This window comes from Rhododendron vialii, chromosome 12a (assembly GCF_030253575.1).
Source record: "Rhododendron vialii isolate Sample 1 chromosome 12a, ASM3025357v1".
In the NCBI taxonomy this organism is placed as follows: Eukaryota; Viridiplantae; Streptophyta; class Magnoliopsida; order Ericales; family Ericaceae; genus Rhododendron; species Rhododendron vialii.
This window is the reverse complement of record NC_080568.1, coordinates 19347131-19369083: the sequence shown is the minus strand read 5'-3', so window position 1 is coordinate 19369083 and position 21953 is coordinate 19347131. Positions and strand designations below refer to the sequence as shown.

General features: G+C 38.2%; 1 protein-coding gene across 7 annotated transcripts; it reads right to left on the bottom strand.

Moving 5' to 3' along the window:
• Positions 1-1345: 1345 nt before the first annotated feature.
• On the bottom strand, positions 1346-21372 carry LOC131309968 (lysine-specific demethylase JMJ26-like). Of its 7 annotated transcripts, XM_058336708.1 has the most exons (15): positions 20760-21372; positions 19416-19486; positions 19257-19316; positions 19123-19208; positions 18501-18600; positions 18227-18368; positions 17576-17639; positions 16751-17495; positions 13866-14195; positions 10749-11246; positions 7856-7928; positions 7676-7761; positions 5756-5875; positions 4633-4694; positions 1346-1486 (listed from the first exon to the last, which is right to left on the bottom strand). In XM_058336708.1, the coding sequence occupies exons 1-15, from the start codon at positions 21292-21294 to the stop codon at positions 1477-1479; spliced, it is 2982 nt and encodes a 993-aa protein (XP_058192691.1). In that variant the 5' UTR covers positions 21295-21372; the 3' UTR covers positions 1346-1476. The 7 variants fall into 7 exon arrangements, 6 of the variants coding, with proteins under 6 accessions (XP_058192691.1, XP_058192688.1, XP_058192690.1 ...); XM_058336705.1 differs by having other exon boundaries at positions 19123-19316; XM_058336707.1 differs by having other exon boundaries at positions 16766-17495; positions 19123-19316.
• Positions 21373-21953: the final 581 nt, after the last annotated feature.

Genomic DNA, 21953 nt, shown 5'->3' with positions numbered 1-21953 from the left:
GGTTTCTCTACTCCTGCAAGTGAAGGAAATGTGTGTAGATTGAAGAAGGCACTTTATGGGCTGAAACAGTCACCTAGAGCTTGGTTTGGCAGGTTTTCTAAGGCTATGTTAAGTTTTGGCTACAAGCAAAGCCATGCAGATCATACGATGTTCATCCGGCGAAGTAATGGTAAGATTGCTGTCCTTATTGTTTATGTTGATGACATAATAATGACAGGCAATGATGTGAGTGAGATTCATAACCTTAAGTCTCGTCTAGCTCAAGAGTTCGAGATTAAGGACTTGGGATCATTAAGATACTTTCTTGGAATGGAAGTAGCGAGGTCTGATAGAGGTATTTTTATTTCCCAACGCAAGTATATACTTGATTTTTTGGAAGAAACAGGTATGTTGGGCTGTAGACCTGCAGATTCTCCTATTGAGGCGAATCATCATCTTAGTGGAGATGTGGGGGAGCGTACTGATAAGGAAAGGTATCAGCGACTTGTGGGTCGACTAATATATTTGGCCCACACTCGACCAGATATTACTTATGCAGTAGGTGTTGTTAGTCAGTTTATGCATGATCCTCGTACATCACATCTAGATGCAGTTTATCGTATTTTGAGGTATCTGAAATCAGCTCCACGAAAAGGAATTCTATTCTCTAATCATGGCCATTTGCGATTGGAGGCATTCACTGATGCTGACTGGGCTGGTTCTGTGGATGATAGGCGCTCTACTTCTGGCTATTGCACTTTCCTTGGGGGTAATCTGATTACCTGGCGAAGTAAGAAGCAATCGGTAGTCGCTAGGTCTAGCGCAGAAGCTGAATATAGAGCTATGGCTCATGGTGTTTGCGAGCTCTTGTGGCTCCAAACTTTGTTACTTGATTTGGGATTTGCTTACAGTGTTCCAATAAAACTCTACTGCGACAATAAAGCTGCCATTAGCATTGCTCATAATCCCGTTCAACATGACAGAACAAAGCACATAGAGATTGATCGACACTTTATCAAGGAAAAGTTGAATGAGGGTTTGATATATATGCCGTTTGTGAGATCTGGAGATCAGTTAGCTGATATATTCACAAAAGGGCTGGGTAGCAAGAGTTTTCATCCTATTGTGTTCAAGTTGGGCTTGATTGATATCTTCGCACCAACTTGAGGGGGAGTGTTAGATGATGGATCTATTTGTATCTAGTGCAATTATGTGTCTTATCATGTAATTAGTTTAAGTATCTAGGACCGTAGTGTAATTATTATACAGCTTGTACATATATATTTTACGTTGAATGAAATTAACTCTAATGGGTTTTCTCCCTATTACGATTACCCTAAAATTGAACAAGTTGAAATAGTAAACTGATACTAGGAGATTGAGTCTCCCAAAAGAGGCAAAACATAGCAAAAAGATACAAGCCCAGACCATGACCCCAAAATGGCAAAGCATGTAGTTACAGCATCTGAGAACACTCCGGGAAGATGCCTTGCTCCTTTAAGCAGTCCTGCAAAGCCCATAATGCATGAGCTGAAATGCAAGTCATAAACCGTTGCACACTAGGGAGGAACGAGTGATACTGTGAAGCAACATTCTTAATATAACAATGATCTTTTCCATTGCATAGATATAACAATGATCATAAACAACTGAACTCATAGCAAGTTCATAGCCAACCATGGGATAGCAAACATATAGTACCACCAAACAAGATTCATACCTCTAAGTCCAACTAATACAATTAATCCAAATTTGAAAAGCAAAAAGGGTACATGAAGTGTCCATTTCTTCAATTATTATTAGTATCTTCTTCATTTCCAGCAGTTGTGACCTCGCCACAAGTATGACATCTTGGCCAATTGAGTACAACCATTGCACACTAGGGAGGAACAATCCCACTCTAATTTATCACTTTCCTTTGTTACAATTTGTTTTTGCTTTCTCGATGCAATAATTCCCAGTATACCAAGTGCTACACTCAAGCATGGCAATTAATAGATCACTCACGTAATTCAATGAAAGTACAAGAATAAAAAATGACAGGATGGAAGATAGTAGAATGCAAAGGATCAAAAGTGAATGCATCACTAGTGAATGTGTAACTTTTTACACAAAAACAGCCCTTAACATCCCAAATGTAGATGTAGCCCCAAAATATTCATTCCATCACGGGCCAAAATAAGTCCAAAAAAGAGGTGCCGACAACTGGCTCCCATTTTCAGTCCAAAAAAGTCTAGATACCGTTCTGTACCAGCTAGTACGTACCATTTCTATGAGTAACAGGTAACATCTACCCCAAATTCCGTTCCGGTCCCAATACTGGTGCTTACCGGAGAGTACCGGAGATTTCGGGAAATTCCAGCCGGGAAGCTGGTACCGTCAATTCCGTCCGGTAAGAAGCATAGACTGGATTCGAGGTATCCAACAACTCTAGTTTCTCTGGCAACACTACCAACTAAGACACTATCGGTGGTAGAAGATTGTCGGAGAGAAAAGAGAGGAATCGCTGGAGACAAGTTGACCGGCAACCCTGCCGTCATTCTTTTTCCTTTTCTTCTTCCCCTCTTCGTTTTCAGGTACAGATCTAGAGAAAGAAAGAACTCTTGGAGGAAAGAGAAGTACAGTATACTTTTTTCGATACTCCTGATATTTTTTCTACTCTAGTGTTTCACAGCTGTATAATATGGCAGATTTGCAAATCACAGCCCTCAATTTTTTTTAAACACAAAAGTCCTCCATTTTTGTGAATCTGATGGTGCAAAATATAGGAGTCAAAAACTGAGCTTGCTTATTAATTGTAGAGATTTTGGTCTAGTGAAAGTTTATGTTATGATTAATTGGGGGTATGGAAAATAATTTGTTTTATAATATATGTAATGGAAGTAGCGCAAAATCCGGGACAGTAACCGGTATTTGACCGGTACCGGTAGTGGCAAAACTTACCTAAGCCGGTACGGTATTCAGAACCTTGCTTAGTACCCCTAAAACAGTTAACACCCCCTCAATCTTATCCAATTCAATCCAAGATGGGCCACAAAATAGCCCACAATCTGGGCACCACCTAAGTATCTAGAAAGGCAATAGCCTAGGAGGTTTAGAAGGGGGCGGAAGGGGAAAAAAAGAAGTGGAGGGAGACAATGTAGCCCAAAGTATTTAGCTAACACGGGGATATTGGCAAAACTCTTCTACATGTATAATTTCTATCCTCTCCATTATTTCCTGATCCAATTCATGAAAGCGTCTTCCTCCATAGAATTACAATCAGGCAAAACTTTAAGAAAGCAGAGTATGCTTTCTTAAAGTTCTGATTGTTCCTGGATCCTAACCATGCAACGGACTTGGATTATTGTCAAGGAATGAAAGTCAATCGGACGGAACATAGAGTTGATGCCGGGGAAAAAGGAGGGAATCTTCTGACCGATGAAATGAATGCAGGCGTGATGTTGCAGTTTTCTGTGATGATGCCTGAACTTTTGGCATCTCAAACCTTGAAGACAGCAGTCAGTTAACAGACCAAGATGGAAATTAAACTACTAGGTACAACCAGCCTTTAAAGCCGATACCATTAAACTACCAACGGGGCTCAAATCCCCTTGTTATCTTATCGATTGTATAAACATCAAAAGAAATTAAGTACACGGGTACAGGTGCCATGCATCAAATCTGTTATGTTTGCACCCTATAATCGTAGTCCACACAACCAAGAAAGGAAAGCTGACTTATGAAGCTCTAACACTGTCCGCACTACATATTCATACAACCAAGGAAAGCCTCTATGAAGCTCTTCTTTTGCTCCTTTTTCCTCAGAGAACTTCAGAGGAACTTAAAGCACACTTGCCACATCAGATAATGCCAAAGGTGGCGGTCTTTTTAAGGCCAAGGTAGAGTATGGAAAATCCAGAATACCACTTGAACTAAGCTAGGAAAGGAATTGAAGAACACCACCAATAAAATCCCGCTAGATGCAAATGGCATAAGTTGGAATGACTACTTTTTACATTAAAAGAACCTCTATTGTCCTTAAAATTTTCTCCTATGCAAACAAGTACATTGAGAGCATCCAATCCCATGACAAATGAGTGCGAGTTTGTTCACCCTCACTAAATGAGGGTGAACAATTGGTGGAAAAAGTGTGGGTCCCACCACAAACTGGTCTCATTTTTACCAAAAAGTGTAATGATCCCATGGACCTAACACGTTTTCCACCAATCAAAGTGAGGGTGAACAAATTCGCACTCACGGGAAATGGTTCCTATTCTAGCACATAACGTCGGGGAGCAAGAATGATAATACTCCCTCCGTCCCTATTTGTTCCTTTTGGCACTTTTTGTTGTCCGAAACAGATTGTCCCAGTTCAAATGTAATGGTAAAAGTTGATGAGTTTATTCTTTTACCCTTCGTTTTTTAAATTAATACCATCAGCAAGAAAAGGTAATGATGATGTTCCTAAAAGACTTGGAAGGATAAAACAAGAAAATAAAAATATGACAAGTGCAATGATGATCCTCTTTAATAAGTTGGGATACCCAAAGGGACCAAGAAAATGGGGAATAATTCAAGAAAGAATCTTGTGGCTTCGGAGGCAAGCAAATTGTAGAGCATGCAACAAGCATCGAAAAAATAATAACAAATAATTTCTAAGCTTATACAGACCGTGTGAGCTGCTCCAGATCTTTCACAGTTTCTTTCAAAGCATAAAGAGATATCTTCTTTACCTGCTCAAACCAGAATGAAATAGGCACAACAATTATCACCTTACAGTAAAGACTAAAGAGCACTTGAGAAGCAACGCAGAAGATATTTGGAGATATCGAGGAGTAAAATGTACTGCAGAAGAGTGGCGTGCAACTTCTTTACCTGCTTCCATGTGTTGGTGGTTAACTTACTCTTAACATATGAAGCACCGACACGCCTAACTACATGCCTGCTGTATTCGTGTCGAACACGCCGAGGACCCCAGGGACACCAGCTTGCGTGTCCAGTAAATGTTATTAATTTTAAGTAGGGGATAGTGACACGTCAAAGACAACCATGTAGCAAATTAGACAAGGGTGGAAACATGACACTGAACAATTTATGATATTGAAAGCTTATTCTGGGGGTCAAAACAAAAATATCATATTCAAAAATTACAAGGAAACGTACATATGAGAAATTTCAACCAAAGGAAACCCTCCCATAACTTATCATATTCTAAAAGGGAAAAAGTAAGTATCGTAAAGACACAAATTGTTTTTGGTTGTTTCTAAGTGGAACGGTTAGATACTCAGATGAATAACTACATTACTATCCTATTACATATACACATGTATTGTCATGTCCCCACCGTGTCCGTGTCCCCGTGAATTTAGAATTAACATGTCTCATATCCTGTGTCCATGTTTGTGCATGTGCCAGTGTCCGTATCCTTAACTGCATCCATGTTTCTTAGCTCTTGAGTCATCTAGTCAAATTTAGGCACTTACATTAAATTATCTGGAAAGCTACATTATCTATAGCGTACAATACCAGCCAGTATTAAGTTCCGGGTTGCGGTTTCTTTTCTCCAACCTTACAGTTTCATGGTTTTGGGCCCTTATTAGTTATTACAATAAACGAAATTCTCTAGAAAAAAATACTTCTGAGTGGGCACATTTTATTGTTCAAATTATCTCATTATCTACCCCTACTTGTGCCCAGAAAACTACAAAAAAGCATTTGATGAACAATGACGAGAAGAAATAGCAATAAAAAGCAGCATAATCTGCAATCTAATACAAGAAATAAGAAACCATACCTCTAGTTTGTCATCCTTAGCACAATGGTTTCTAGGAAGAAGACGAAATTCATTAGTCAAACGAATGCACTCTACTATGTTTTCAGGTGACACGAAGTCGAGAGCAACCTTTATACATGACTGCAAATGATATAAACGCCCAACCGATAAATAAAGAAACAATACATAGCGGGCCACAAAATGATGAAAGCCAGAACTTAAATAAAGCCATACAGACTCATTCAAGCATGCGTATATGCATGACATCTTAAAATAATATCAACCAACCAATCCACAAACAATGACTTTAAATCGCACTTATTTACATCCTGAAAAGAAAGTTAGACCAGGTTTACTAGCATCTATATAGGCATCTATTACTTCAAACTACAAACACTTGAAGGCCATTTTATAAGGACTGGGGAACAGGAGTTGACTGTGGATATGTATTTATCGTAAGTATTTCTTAATTTACTTTTTTATTTGTAAGGTAAAATGGCTTCCATAAGGTGACAGACCATTTTCTGCACAATGTAAGAGTTCGACGTATTCGTGACAATAAGTGACAGACTCGCACAATGTAAGAGGTCGACGTAAATGTGACAAAAACCTGCATTACAATATGTTGTTGGATAAATGTCCTATTTCACATGTATGACACAAAACCCCTACTCTTTCCCTGGGTTTGGGTGTCTGACGCGATTTTTGGTACATTTAGGGATGCACCTAATGGCTAACATTACATTAAGCACACAAGCAACCTATTTGATCACTTTGATAAAAGAGTCCAAAGTTGGAGGTTGCTTGACTCCTCAGTGGAGAGACTGCAGAACTATAAAGCGTTGACACTCCTATAGGTCTCTGTATCCGCGTATTGGACACGGGGACACATAAGGACACGCCATGTGGCATGTCCCTTAAATTAAAAAAACTTTTTGAGGGGGACACGAGGAGACATGGCAGGGACACGTTCGGGGCACGACTGGGACACGTTTGGGGACACAGCGGGGGTAGAAGTGTAACCTTTTGCAATTTTTTGGGGGGTAAACATGTTATCAAATGTTTGGGTTTTCTAATAATCAAACCCATATAAACAATCCTAAATTATCGAGAAAACACATCGCTCGAAGGAGACTCTCAATCAAAGCAGGAAACCGTCAAAATCTATAACTGACGTCACCACCATCCTTGAAGAGCGCTCTCTCTCTCTCTCTCTCTCTCTCTCTCTCTCTCTCTATATATATATATATATATATATATATATATATATAGACACACACACACACACACACACACACACACACACTTACATATATGTATGTATGTATTGGTATATATTTGATGTATTTATCTTTGCCGCTCACTATATGAGTGTATATCTTACATATATTTGTGTGCGCGCCCGCATACATGTGTACTGGTATAATAGCACGATCTTACATATAAAAAAAGTGTATGCATCTCTGTATATAAATTGTTACTGCATATATGTGTGTGTACTGGTATAATAGCACTGGCTTACAATTATGATAATATATATATATATATATATATATATATATATATATATATATATTTGCCGCATCCCCCACCATGTCCGTGTCTGTGCTACATAGCTGCTGAAGATTCAATGCAACTCTCTCTAGTGTGTCCTTTGAGATGAATTTAACTACCATCAAGTTGCATGGGAGGTGGCTCGGGTTTACAACACTTTTAGATGCTTTTATATGGCTGCCATTTAGAAATGAGCAACGTGTGCAATACTATTTGCACAGAAGGAGCCACCTACCTCCAAAAAAGGTCCATCAATGAAGGAAAAACCAATGCTTGTAAGGTAAAAACACATGCAGGAGTCTGCCAATCCTGTATTGGCAGCATATTACACTAAAACTATTTCTTGAACAAAGTTTCTGAAAGTACCATTTGTGAATTCCCGCATACCTTAAAGTTTCTAACTTGATGAGGACATCCAGCAGGTATGACGACTGCTTCTCCAAGTTCTTGCACAAATGTCCAAGGTTCAACTCCTTTATTATGCACCAAAATATGTTACTACGAGAAAATAAGAAATTTATAAAGAAGAATACAGGTCTACAAAGCTTCAATAAATAACAAACTAACCAAAATCTTCTTTTAGCTTCCATTTGTGATGCGAGGTCAAGTAGAATGCCTGATCGTGAATAGGGTGAATAACCTGCAAATGATGCTATTGAGTATTGACAATGATATTCAAAATATTACTTGGAGCCACCATCATTATAAGTTTGAAGTCAGCCTATTAAAAGCATAGTTTTTCAAATTGAACAACTCGCTCTTCGCTTCATGATTCATCAACAACCAATACAAAATCTGCATATAAGTTGACATGGGATAGAATCTGTCGTGAATCGTACCATCACTGTTCTATTCACCATTCCATTGACAATTTATGCTTCAAGAAACTCTTGAAACTGTCACATCTGACAAGCTCGAAAAGCTTTTTACCCCCTTTTTTAAGGAAAAGCAAGAACATTAACTTCATATGCTCATATGCTCTTTAGTGTTAATAAGGCCAACACGTGGCCTATTTGTTGATCATCTGGTGGTTACAGTATTTAATCGGAATGAGACTAGTTCTCAATCATTTTGCAATGTGTTTTTTCTGAAAACGTCAGAGACATATTCTGAAAAAGTTTAGAGCTAATATTAATGACACCGATGAATTTCTATTGTCATTAAGGTGGATAACGCCAGGTAAGATGAGATTAGCCGAATCTTCTTTTACACAACATGATATCCTAAGTGAGCAATAACTACACAAGTTGCGAGAATCTTGTTGAGCCTAATAATCATTGCATGTTCTTCGATTTAACATTTTAAATTAAATTTTGATCATTGTTTCCTACTATTCCCAATTTATTGCATAGTCAATTCGGCATATACTAAAGCTTAACCAGTAACCTCCATAAGATCACATATTAAACCGGCTCTCGAAGCCTAGGATCCACATCTCTTGCCATACAAACATCTTACCGAAACTTTACACTTCTAGATTAAGAGAACGGAAATTTCTTTTTACCATTTTGATTCACAATTTGACAACTATGCACAACGGTAATTTTGGAATTCCCTTGTGCACAATTCAGTATACGACCAAAATATTTAAAACCAAATGATAATTGCAGTTAAATGCTAATGCTCTTTTTGCTCAGTTTGAACCAGCAATTGCAATTAAATGGTAGATGCGTTGAACTTTACCCCACCTGCCAAAACCTCATAATCATTGAGGGACAAAACATAGGATCTAACATGTGGGGTCCTCATGTCTGCCCTTTATCCTGTTTCCGAGCACTATTCAATCATTGTCATAACAGTAAGGGTTCGGTTGAGCCTCCCACGAATGCCAACTTCCATATCTGCTATAAATACATCTCGTTGTATTTCACGTCTTCAGGACATCACTTCAGTGATCATATAATCAATGACAATCATTAAACTCATTCTATCATCTAAATCATCTAAACTAAAATTTATCTTTGAAGAGGGCCGAACTTTCTACTATAAACACACAACATGACAAAATCTGCATGCCATTATACAAATTTAACCACCAGTTAAGTTCCCTAACAGGTTAGACTGTTTAAAAGGGTATAATTTAACGTTTACCTCATCGAAGTTAGCAAAGAAAGTTACCCAATTTTTCTGGCATACAAATGTAAATCCAATTCAAACACATTAGTCAGCTTTGGCTTAATCCAGTTTTGATGGGATCGAACTAAGGTTTGAGCTTCTCAGCCTGGTTGATAAATGCATCAAGCACAGGTTTGAGCGTATCCAAGTAGTTGTAGGAACTCAATTTCCACACTGCAACCCTGCTACTTTCAATCCAATCTAAATTACGCATGTAAAACCTAATCCTAAAAGGCCCAATTCAAGTTCATCATACAATTTTATTGTTCCGTATCTACACAACTAAATGCACGCTTCTCAAGTTACTAGGAGCCAGCCATATGGATTAGTTTTTTCCCCTTGGATCCAATAACTTCGACTGTAAGAAGCACAGACTAAGACAAAAATAAGGACATGGGCATATATACAAACACGTGACAAGGGAATTCTAAGTAAATGGCTACCAACCAAAACTAATGAAAGCCTTAGCACCACAAATGAAAACTAACACTGTTGGAGATGATCGACCTATCACGCATACAAACCAAGATGCATAAGTGACAAGTTTTTATATAATTTTTTATGCTTCAAATAACTTTATATTACAAGGTGACGCCATGAGGACATGGCATGTCCCAAAGGTAAACTTTATGTAACTAATTGGACTTGGTTTCTCACATAAGTATCCCCACGTGTCCCGCGCGTGTTGGCATCACCTGCATGCTTGACACAGATACGGCGAACACATAGGAGTGTTGGTGCAGCATAGCTTTGACTATTTCCCACTCCCGTTCTTGCCAACAATTACTGGTTACAATTTAACAAATTAAAATTTGAAATTCGTATCAGAATCTCATTCAACAGAACAATGCTACGAAAACTACAGAAAACAGAAGTAATGGATTTGCTGAACTACATACTAAACTACTAATAGATGCAATAATCATTCCTCCACATGGAACACAGAACAAATGCACCTAACTGTTAACTACTGTGCATCAATCTCTACTTAGACTATATTTTTTACTACTCCCTCCATTCCAAAATGAGAGTCCCTTATTCCATTTTGGGATATTCCAAAATGATTGTCCCATTCCAAAAAATAGAAGTGGAAATTTGATAAAATTCCAAAAGTGTCCCTCTTATTTGAATACAAATGGTGCACAATAGGAAGAATATAGGGGTAATGGTGGAAAGTAGGTGTATTGATTACATGTCCCCTAAAAAAGTTGAAATTCCAAAGAGGGACTCTCATTTAGGAACGGAGGGAGTATTTGTTTGGAGTGCATTTACTCCAAAAATGTGGTGATTATAATGCAAGAGTAAGTTATCACATGCACAAACTTCAGGGAAGAACTTTCTTTACCTGTGGTACTGGATTGCAATACAGGTGCCTGAACTCCTTATGGTGCTTTTTAAGATATTCCCCCAGCTTGGGAACATCCTGCCGCCGGAAAATATCCCAAACAGCACCTCCATCTGCTGTCTCCAATTCATTCCAATTCTTCTCAGAAATAGAATCAACTTGCAAATTATTAGGATGAACAGTATTATTCTCCCCTGGACTCCACTCCTCTGTTTTATTTCTAGTTCCCCCTTCCTGAAAATTGGCAGCATTGGCATCCTCATTGCGAAAATGTTCTGACTTAATACCCAATCCATTTGACAATTTCCTCCCCGCCATCTTTTTCCCACAACCACCTCCTGTCCCCTGTCTCCCCTTTCTTCTCACATTATTGTCTGCACAGCCAGTACCCATGATTTCTTCTAGGTCATGGTCAGCATGCTTCTTTTTTAGTTTTTTTATCTTGGAAAGCTGGTGAGAAGTAGGCTTCACTTCTGATGTATGTATCAGCACATTCACCTAATGTAGTGTAACAACATTCGATATTTAAGTCAATATATAGAAGAAAAATAAACATTTCACACTGAAATCAAGATCACCAAATCAACACATTGACTATATGGTACTATTTTTTATTTAAGGGCACTGATGTACAGCAAATATGATAACTGTATCATGGAAAGCTAGAGTGAATCTTATTTTCCTAGAGAAATAGGACTAACCAAGGATATCTGCATATCAATTAATGAGAGTAAAGCAACAGAAAATATGATTATCGATCACTTCTTGGCAATAGCATCAAGTCACTGACTACGGAGAGTTCCCCTAGGCCTAAGTGATCAAATATGTTAACACAGGAATACGAATTAGATCTACAACGACCTATCACTTCTTGGCTATTTTTTTCCTTTTCTGATTTCAGAACCTCAGCTGCCCTGGGCATCTCTGAAAAAGTGTAGTTTCTATCTCTATAATTTTCTTTGTTCCTTCTCTAGAAGTAAAATTCTGGGATTTCAATTGGACACCCAATCGTTCAAAATTCTTTTTTATCCTTTCTAACTGTCTACCGACCTCACGTATCCGTGTCCAACACGTGTCGATCACGGACACGATACGACACTCTCCAGACACGTACTGGACATGCCTAAATAATTGTTTAATGATTTTATTATATTTCTTTCAGTTAGACACATTGTGGATACTCTAGGACATGTTGGCCACACTCTTGGAACACGTCAAGGACACATTAAAACGTCTCCAACATTTATATGAAATCATTACATACCTCTATAATACAAATACAAATACACTTTACATTTGACGTGTCCCCGACGTGTCTGTGTCCTAATTTTTGGAGAAATGACGTGTCCATGTGTTTGTGTCATGTTGTGTCCGTATCCCGTATCTATGTCCGTGCTTCTTGGCTTTCTAATGGCATTGCCATATTGCTGGTTGTTTTCTCTTTTTCTATCCACGAGAATAGGATATCGTATTAGATAAGTGCCAAGATCAACCCAAATACAAACTGCGGAAACAGAAAAAAAAATACAGACTTAAAGAAAATTTCAACACGAAAACAACCCTCCTAATAATATGTAAAGATAGAATAGTTCAAGCCTAGTGCTCTCTCTTCATCTGTCTCACCACCTGTTTTCCCATCACAGCAGCCAATTCAATGTCAGGATGCTTCTTCACTAATTCCTCCTTAAACTCTTCCACCAAATCAAGCTCATACATGCCTTCTTCCACATGCCTCTGCCGATCCTAAATCCTCCACATTTTAAGTTCCCGTTCTTTGAAGAAATCGTCCCCTTCCCCTTCTGTGAAATATCTTCAGACACTTTGGCGAAAACATTAAACTCCAATTTGTTTAACAAAAATCCAAGCTGTTCATGGCTTAACACTTCCGCCCAGATTGGAACTAAATAAGAAAATTTCAAGAAACCTGAAGAATATAGTAACTTTCTCGGAAATAAAATACCCATTTGTCGTCCACATCCAGAGAAACATCAAACAAAGCCCCTTTATATACCAAAGCCTCACCCATGACAGGTTCCTATTCACTCCATCATTTTCTCCTATTAAGGACTTCCCAACACTTATCGCCACAGAGAGAAAGTGTTGGCAATGCCAATGAATTCAAACAGTTCCCTACACAGCCCAACCCCCATGAAAGAATTACGAACTCCAATATAAGCCAATGGAAATGTCAGCACTAGCTACAAAGAATGTCTCTAGTAAAAGAGGTGCAAACCACACTGCCCAGTGTGGAAGAGGTAAGGAAGGCATGATTTACATCTCTTTATCAATGCATCTCAAAATAATAAAATATCAACATTTCTAAATAATAAATCTAACAATTTATCTCTTAATTATAACATTTTTTTTATTCTTTCAAAAACTGGAATGAGTTTCCTAAAAAAGAAGTCGAAGTCCCTAGGCATCGGCAAAGTACTTTTCCCACTGTAAGAAGAGAAACCAGTTTTTAAGGGGGCCTATGATCTACCAATAAGTACCATCAAAAGCCAAAATCAGAAAAAGAATCTTAATAGAAGAATGTGCCAGCTCCTTTGGATTTCCGTCAAACATCACCTTTCACCACAAATACAAAAAGGGATTTGATAATCTATTCGCAAAGAGGATTAGAAATTAGAACATCAAGTTCATAGTTAAGCTATATCCCTTAGTCTAAGAAGCTTGTTCCTTTGGATTGATAGCATCATCTTTGAATTTCCTTCAAACAAGGGATATATTAGACCCAGGGTGTTTATGAGTTCAAAAAGCTTAAATAAAAGAAAGAAGCAAATTAAATCTTGCTTGGCTTTCATCTCCTCCACAACAGGAACCAACTCTGTACATATTCTCCTCTATAACCAAGCCAGACTCCTCAAGGTCTCTCGAAACCTCTCTAATATGTTTCTCCAATGTTTTCCCATTAGAAGGAAAATGCAACAGTTATCTCAGGAATCTTTTCCAAGAAGCTACTGATAGATTTAAAAACATAAAGGCAGCGGTTGGAAACAACTTGTAGACAAAGTGGGCAATCATTTTCCAAGATGAACTATAACGCTTGAACTCGTCAACAAAACAAAAAAATAAACTGAGTAGCCTATCAACATTCAACTTGACATTGCATACCGCGTCTGACATGTCGCAATGAAGCTTGGTCACAGAATCTCCACGTCCAAGCTCTTCGGAGAATCCATACGCTATATAGGTTTTTGGACCTAGATCTGGTTTCAATGCATCCTTAGGCAACTTTGAAGCCAAATTAAGAATACCGGAACAGGGATGTGTGTACTCTAAATATGGCAAGGCGAGAATGAACTCTGCAGCATGGCGTGGTAAACGTTCCTCCAGCAAGTTAGATGGGGGCCAATTTTTCAGTTTGAGCATCTTAGGCCAATCATTTCTATCATATCGACCTTCTAAATACCCTTTGAAGAATTGGTGAATGTTTATTTCGGCCTGCGCATTTATAAGTCAATTTATGTCAAAAAGACTCTTGCTATCCACTAATAGCAACCACATGATAAATTGAAGTGAAAAGAATACCATGATACCCAACATCCTTATATAAACAGAAAGTCCACTGGCACAGCAAATCTGTGCACAGATTGTTATATGGGGCTCACTACAGGTCCCACACAAGTGATCCAAGCCGTTCATTATGTTTAAAACATTTTTTCAAGAGCCCCCGCAAAAAATCAGCTCAATCAAATACCTAGAAGTACTTGATCTAATCGTCTAACTTGTCATTCTCTAAAAACTTGAATGAAAAGTTAGATGATTAAATCAAGCACTTATAGGTATCGGATTGAGCTGATTTTTCGTAGAGGCCCTTAAAAAAATGTTTTAAACATAATGAATGGCTTGGATCACTTGTGTGGGACCCGTAGTGGGCCCCACATAGAAATCTGTGCACAAATCACTTGTGTGGGACCCGTAGTGGGCCCCACATAGAAATCTGTGCACAATTTGTGCACAGATTTGCTGTGCCAGTAGACTGGTTCTTATATAAAAGGCAGAGAGAGAGAAAGAGTAATACAAACCTCTACCTACCATGATTTCTGTTTTTTGTAAAACCATAATGCTTTTCATCAGCATTGTTTGGGCCTAGGACATAGCCAGTAGGAGATTGGAAGCAAAACTAAATCTCAAACAACCCAAAGTTCATTATTTGTTCTCTACTCTTCAATTGGTCATCTAGATGAGGATTGCTTATATAATTTCATCTCAACACATAGTTACAGGATCCTCTTGTCGGGCAAATAGATCCACCCTAGAACCGCACCTCCCCAAGTCAAAACCTTCTAGGAACCTAGCCCCAAATTGAGAAAGAAGCGAGTTCCCAACTAGGATAGAGCCTCTCAAGCCTATGAAACCCAAAAGAAACAAGAAAAGTGGAACCAAGCAAGAGAAAATATAAAGCACGATAAGACTTTAAAAAAAAAAAAAGCATTACTCAAATTTACGCTAAGTACTTTGCAAAAACATAAGATTTACTTATATTTGGGTGAAAAGAAAAAGTATTTGCAATTGACTCCAATTCTTAGGTGCAGGGATCGCCTAAATGAGAATCTTCAATGGTTGGAAATTGATTAATTGGTTGTAGCTTGGGCTCTATGTAAAAGACTAACTTAATCAGTAGGTTTATGTTATTAAATACATTCATAACTGCTCTCCTGGCACTTCCACGATGAGGAGCTTCTCCTGCCCCACTTCGTGCAACTGAAGTCCCAATTGCCTGGAGCCAATTACTTGAACACCCTTCAACGTTAGCTTCTTCCCTTTACCCTCTCTTTAACTCACCTTATTTCTACCCTCCCAAGAAATAAGCCCAAACAGCTTTTCATTTAAAAGAATGACACAAGAGCAACCAAAGGCAAGTTAAATCAATGCCCTAACCTTTGATTCATATGAGAGTTATTCCACCCTTACCTAAATGAACTGCTAAAAGAACAATATATGATGTCATGTTACTTACTCGCAATGGAGTGAGAGAAAAGAAACAGAAAAGACAGGTCACTTAAATTTGCATTGGAGCTTAGTTCTACTGTATGTCACATGCACCAGACACATGTTAATAGGGGTCACCCATAAATACCAGTGCAAGATACCTTTGAATTGGGTAAAATGGAGGTCAGGTCTGCATCACATTCCACCTTTTAGTGCAAATTATTGGTTTCTTGCAAACAAGCTCACCTAGAGATATATTTAACCACTTGGTTAGTACTCTCTATATTTGTACAACAGCGTGCATCCAAGCGTCAGTAGACAAAAAACCATTTACAAATATTTCGTATTTGTACAATATGAAGTCACCCACTTCATGTGACGGACATCCCAATTGTGCCATCAAAATGAACCATAAAGAACACCACTAATGCCACAGGTCCAAAATAATAAAAACCAAAATAATTTACTTCGGAGTAAGCAACCACTAATGCCACTTTAGCTACGTCATTCTAATCTAGCACCGTTCCAGAGTAAGCAACCAGTTATTTGTGGTGCATCTATTGGACTATTTTTTTCATTTGCACATCAAGTAATCGCTTTTATTAGACAAAACCAAAAAATCACAGAACAGATATTCCTGAGCGACGTGTACAAATTGATGTATTCAAATATTTGCTTGCACACTCATGTACAATCGTGTCTATCCCACATAGGTAGGTAGTGAAATTAGAGCCACCACTTAAACATTCAAAAAAGGCGACGACCACGGCTAAAAGAAGTAGCTAATACGAGTGTAAAAACAGAGTTCTTTTATAGAACCAAACCACAGGACATGGACAGTTTCACAACATAAATAAGACTAATAGATCAAGTATATTGTTGTTGTGGATCAGATCCCCTTAAACCATTGTACACTGTTCTCAAGATATTGATAAACCAAACTCCTTACAGTCTAATCCCATTTGTCTAATGTCTGGTACATTGACAAAAGAATAAATGGACGACGTAGTGCTTTGGCATTATGAAAGTAATATGCCCTCATAAGGAATTCAACAAAGTAGTACCTTTAGAAGGCTTACCTCGCACCAATCAAGACAATCAGCTACTGTCACCGTCACATCTGAGTTGGAACCTTTGGTACGTGTTAATTCACGGAATGCACGCCACATTACCATCGGCTCCCAGCTCAATCCATTTGTAAATTCATGGACGTTCCGAACAATTACTGGCTCTCCCGTGACCAAATGACTCTGGAAGTGCTCTAGATCCCCTTGTTGAATATCACTTGTCAAAGGGCAGTACAAATAGTTGTCCTTGGCATCTTTTCTAGAAGAAGCTTGACGAAGTTTGCCATTACCAACATCTACCTCACCATTCATTTTCAGACAAGAGCAGTGCTCTTCAGAAACTCCTGGCACTTTGGCAAATATCTGGGTTTTGACTAATTTTTCAACTTTCTTTCTTAATTCGGAAACACTTTCTGGAAAAATACTCTTCAAGTCCAAGTGGTCATGGTCACAACCACCCATTTCCTCCGGTGGGCAAGGTATACAACCAGTTTCTGTTGCTTTCCACTCAGGTTTTGGCTTACTATCAAATGAAATAGAAGAATTGATTTGATCTGGTGAGATAAGAGGTTCTCCTCCATGCAAGTAAGACTCCCCTCTGTCAAAATAACGCACCACAATCTCATCGCGATCACTTCGGAGGCAACCCTCTCGAATTTCTCGACAACAAGTCAAGCACAGATCATATTTGCAATTGGGGCAGCTTCTGTGAAAATCTGCTATAGAGGTTCTACAGTTGTTGCTGCAATGAAAAGTGTGACATCACAATATTAAATACAGGTAAGGTTTCCAAATTTCGAATATTCAAGGGAAGGATCATACCAATAAACACGTTTATCTTTATCACAAACAGCCTGCGGTATCTCTACATGCAACGGTGACAATCCTGTACAAAAAGCCATCAAATGGACAAAATATTTCTGACTAAAGACTTTATTGTGGGCGGCCGTCACATATATGCCCTATGGCCAGGAACCATATGTCATAAACTCATAGGCAGCAACTTACCTATTGCATTTCCTGAAGGCTGAAAGTAAATAATGACAAGAATAGAGAGTCAATACACGTATTCAAATTGTCCAAGTTCTGGTCCAACTTCTAAGGGTGAGTTCACGACATTTTTCGTTCTCATACTAACGCCAAAATACCACTTGTTTCCAACACAAATACCAAAAATACTACTACTATTTAGTCCATCGAGGTAAGGGAAATGAGTTATCTTGAATGGTGGGTAGTTTTGGACTAAATACCAAAAATCCCGTTCGGTCAATAGTATGAACTCACCACAAGTCATATGGATAATCAATACCAATGTCCTCATTTTAACTTGTAGCACAGACATACATGGCAAGCAATAACTGCTAGCATCGAAAACCTAAAATAATGGAAATGATGAAACGCTGAGTGAAACTACTCAATAACTGCAGCACATGTATCATGGTGAATTATTGCTGGTTAATGTGCAACTCATACCTTGAATCTTAGCTTCCATATTCTTTTCCAGTTCTTGTTCATGATCAAATTGTTTCAAAAACGGATAGAGTACATGTACCATATAATTCAAGCGATGAATCCTTTCATCCTTGCTGTCGGGCACTCCAGCAATTCCAGTACTCTGCAGCAAGACAAAAATAAATAAATAAATAAAATAAGAAATAAAAAACCAAAGGTCACTCACAATAAAATAAAATAACTACTTGGTTAGTACAATTGCAGAAGATCAAAGGCAGGTACTACCAATACCAACCATGAGTACATCTGTTCGTCGCAAACAAGTTTTGCAATTGCAGTTGCCACGACAATATGGGCATTTCTCGGCTATTGCATCCTCCGATAGTCGAGGGTACCTACAAAACATGCAGCAAAAGAGGGGAAAAGGAAAGTGTGAAGACACATTCATGAGGGATTGCCTGAGGATATGCATTTACCGTGGTAAGTAGGAATATATGGATCAGTCAGCACTCAAAAGACCAATGACCAGCTGACCTAAAGCATAACTCTACCAAGGAAAAAATGGACAATCTGATAGCAAACTAGTATACAATTCTATTACGTAAGTGCTTTTTTTTGAAAGCTATCTTAGTCATTTGACAAATGCCCACTATACAAGAAAGTAAGCAACAATTCATACTAGTAAAAACTAAATACATTTGTTGCAGCAATTTGGTAATTAGCAATGCCTCAAATGAGTTGTATTTTGCCGAAAAACTCTACATCTCTGCTAATGTGTCTATGCACTGAAACAGGAATAATACTACCATAAATAACAGTGCTAATCTCACTTGGTACATCAAAGCAATAAGTGGAGTTCTTAGAAACGGTTATTAGATACTTCTCTTAAATGCCAATAGAAATTTCAAAAGGGTTACCATGTCTCAATGCAAGGGGGACAGTAACGTTTCCGGCAATGTTTTTCAATGCTTGGATTCGAGCTCTTGGGAATGACATTGCGACAATGTTCTTCAGTACTTGGATTCGAGCTCTGGGGAATGACATTGCGACACCGGACCACCCTCTTAGTACACTGGCATTGATGGCACATTTGGAATTTATCGTAACCCCCCTGTTCGGAAATTTAGATAAAAGGTTTTCATTTTTAGTCACATATTTGGGAGGACAAAACACCTACGGAGAGAGAGGGAATGCATACAAATAAGCTTACATCCGTACTGAAATGCTTCCTTCTAGCACCGACGCGCGAGCTATTTTGCTTCAAGCGAGCCTTTCTCTTACCTGCATAACATACCAGTCTCAACCACAACCATGAAAGGTGCTTTTTCTCGGACAAAATTCATAAAGAACTACACTGTACTGTAACATATTCAACAACAGAATAAATTTTACACGGACCCTCCGTGTATACGGGAGGGTCCGCCGAACTAATTACACGAAGACAGCTCAGCTTTTGCAGCTGAGTAAAAAAGACAAACGGCAAAACAAAATTTCATTTAGGATCCTATAGAACAGAAATTTGATTATAAGAGTCATAATGACAAAATTTAATTATGACACTTTAGAATAATATGATCAGACTAACAAGATCTTTGCACCGATTCAAACGGATTGAAAATTGAAACACTTAACTTTTTAACCATATTTTTAAATAAATAAATAATCTAAAAAATTATGCACTCTAATTTTTATTCCGTTTGAATTTGTTCAAAAATCTTATTATGAGAGCCATAAAGATAAAATTAATTATGTTTCTTTAGAATAATATGATCAAATTTTCTCACCGATTCAAACGGATTAAAAATTAGAGTGCATAATTTTTTAGATTATTTATTTATTTAAAAATATGGTTAAAAAGTTAAGTGTTCTAATTTTCAATCCGTTTGAACCGGTGCAAAGATCTTGTTATTCTGATCATATTATTCTAAAGTGTCATAATTAAATTTTGTCTTTATGACTCTTATAATCAAGTTTCTGTTCTTTAGGATCCTAAATGAATTTTTTTTTTTGCCGTTTGTCTTTTTTACTCAGCAGCAAAAGCTGAGCTGTCTTCATGTAATTGGTTCGGCGGACCCTCCCGTATACACGGAGGGTCCGTGTAAAATTTATTCTCATTCAACAATGTGGCATTCCGTTAAGCACTTTGTGGGCTTTTTTTTTTGAATCATAATTTTTTATTTTTCAAAAAATCAAATAAGTGAAGCGCAAAACTAACAAATCCTAAAAAAATTTAAATAAAAACAAAACAAGAGCAAACCAAAAAAAACTTAGCTGAAGTCAACCTAAGTTTATGAGTGAATTTTTGCTTAAATAAACCAAAAAGATGTTTTCGATAGGATAAGCGATGTCGATACCATGCACTTTTTCCAGAAAAATGGAACTCATCATTGAAAAAATCACAAAAAGTGCTTACTTTTTCTCGACTTTATAGAGAGTTAAACTATCCTTAAAAGGTCCCGTAGTTTGACAAGCTTACTTTTTGCTCTTTTTTTCGAAAGACAAAAACAATACTCCTTACGTTCTCTCGTCCTAATAAATAAACCAATCTAATTACCTCTCCCACCATTACTTTCGCCATCCTCTGGATTTTTCCCTCTGGGAACTTTCTCAACCTTCTTCTTCTTCCGTCCAACTGTTCTTTTTTTCCCACTCTCTTCAGCGTCTCTCTCATCCTTTCCGTCGTCTTTTTTCCCCCTCTTTCTCTTCCTCTGGTCGTTCGAAACCCTAGAAACAGCAGAAGACGAAGAGTTTTTGTCGAGCATCTTTAGGCGAATATGCTTCTCGCACAAACTCTTGCCGTTCATCTTCCAACCGGGACACCGCCGGTTCGTTCCGAAAATCCTACCGCAACGCAGGTGGTCCTTTCCGTCTTCTTTTTCCCCCTTCTTTCTCTTCCTCTGGTCGTTCGAAACCCTAGAAACAGCAGAAGATGAAGAGTTTTTGTCGAGCATCTTCAGGCGAATATGCTTCTCGCACAAACTCTTGCCGTTCATCTTCCAACCGGGACACTGCCGGTACGTTCCGAACATCCTACCGCAACGCAGGTGGTCCGGCGGCACACCCGATGCGACTCGCTCCTCGACCGCCATATTCCTTCTCCTCGCCGACACTTCTTCACAGCTTTATTCTCTCTCTCCCCTCTCCTCTCCTCTCTTTCTCTCTCTTGCTTGGGGTAGTGGCACTGTTTATATAGGAGTTACGTATACGTGTTTTGGATAGAGACAAATAGAGAGAATTAAGGTGTGGGGATTCGAGGAGGTTTTTGATAATGGTCTTTTGGAGCATCTCCAGTCTTCACCCATATTTTTTTTCAAATTTGAGTCAAATTTTGGGTAAAAATTCATTTTGGTAGACACATCTCCAACCATCAAATCCAAATTTTACACATCTCCCTCTTTCTCTCTCTAACTGGCCGTTGGAGAAATGGGTCAAGGCAAAAGTTGTCTCAGATTTGGACAAAAAAATGGGTAAAACCCAAAATGGGGAAGGGTTTGGGTCAAAGATTGGAGAGAGATTTTTGTGATTTTTGCCCCATTTTTAAATTTGAGTCTTAAAATGGGTCAAAACTGAAGACGCTCTTAGAACACTTTTTCGAAAAAAATAGTAGAAGTGATAAGTTAAAAAAATAGAAAGAAAAATAATTAAAAGTATAAAAAATTTAGAGGAAATCTATTAAAAAATGCATTTCAAAAAGAGCAAACACAACATAAATTCTATTCCCTCCGTCCCATAATATTTGTTCGGTCCG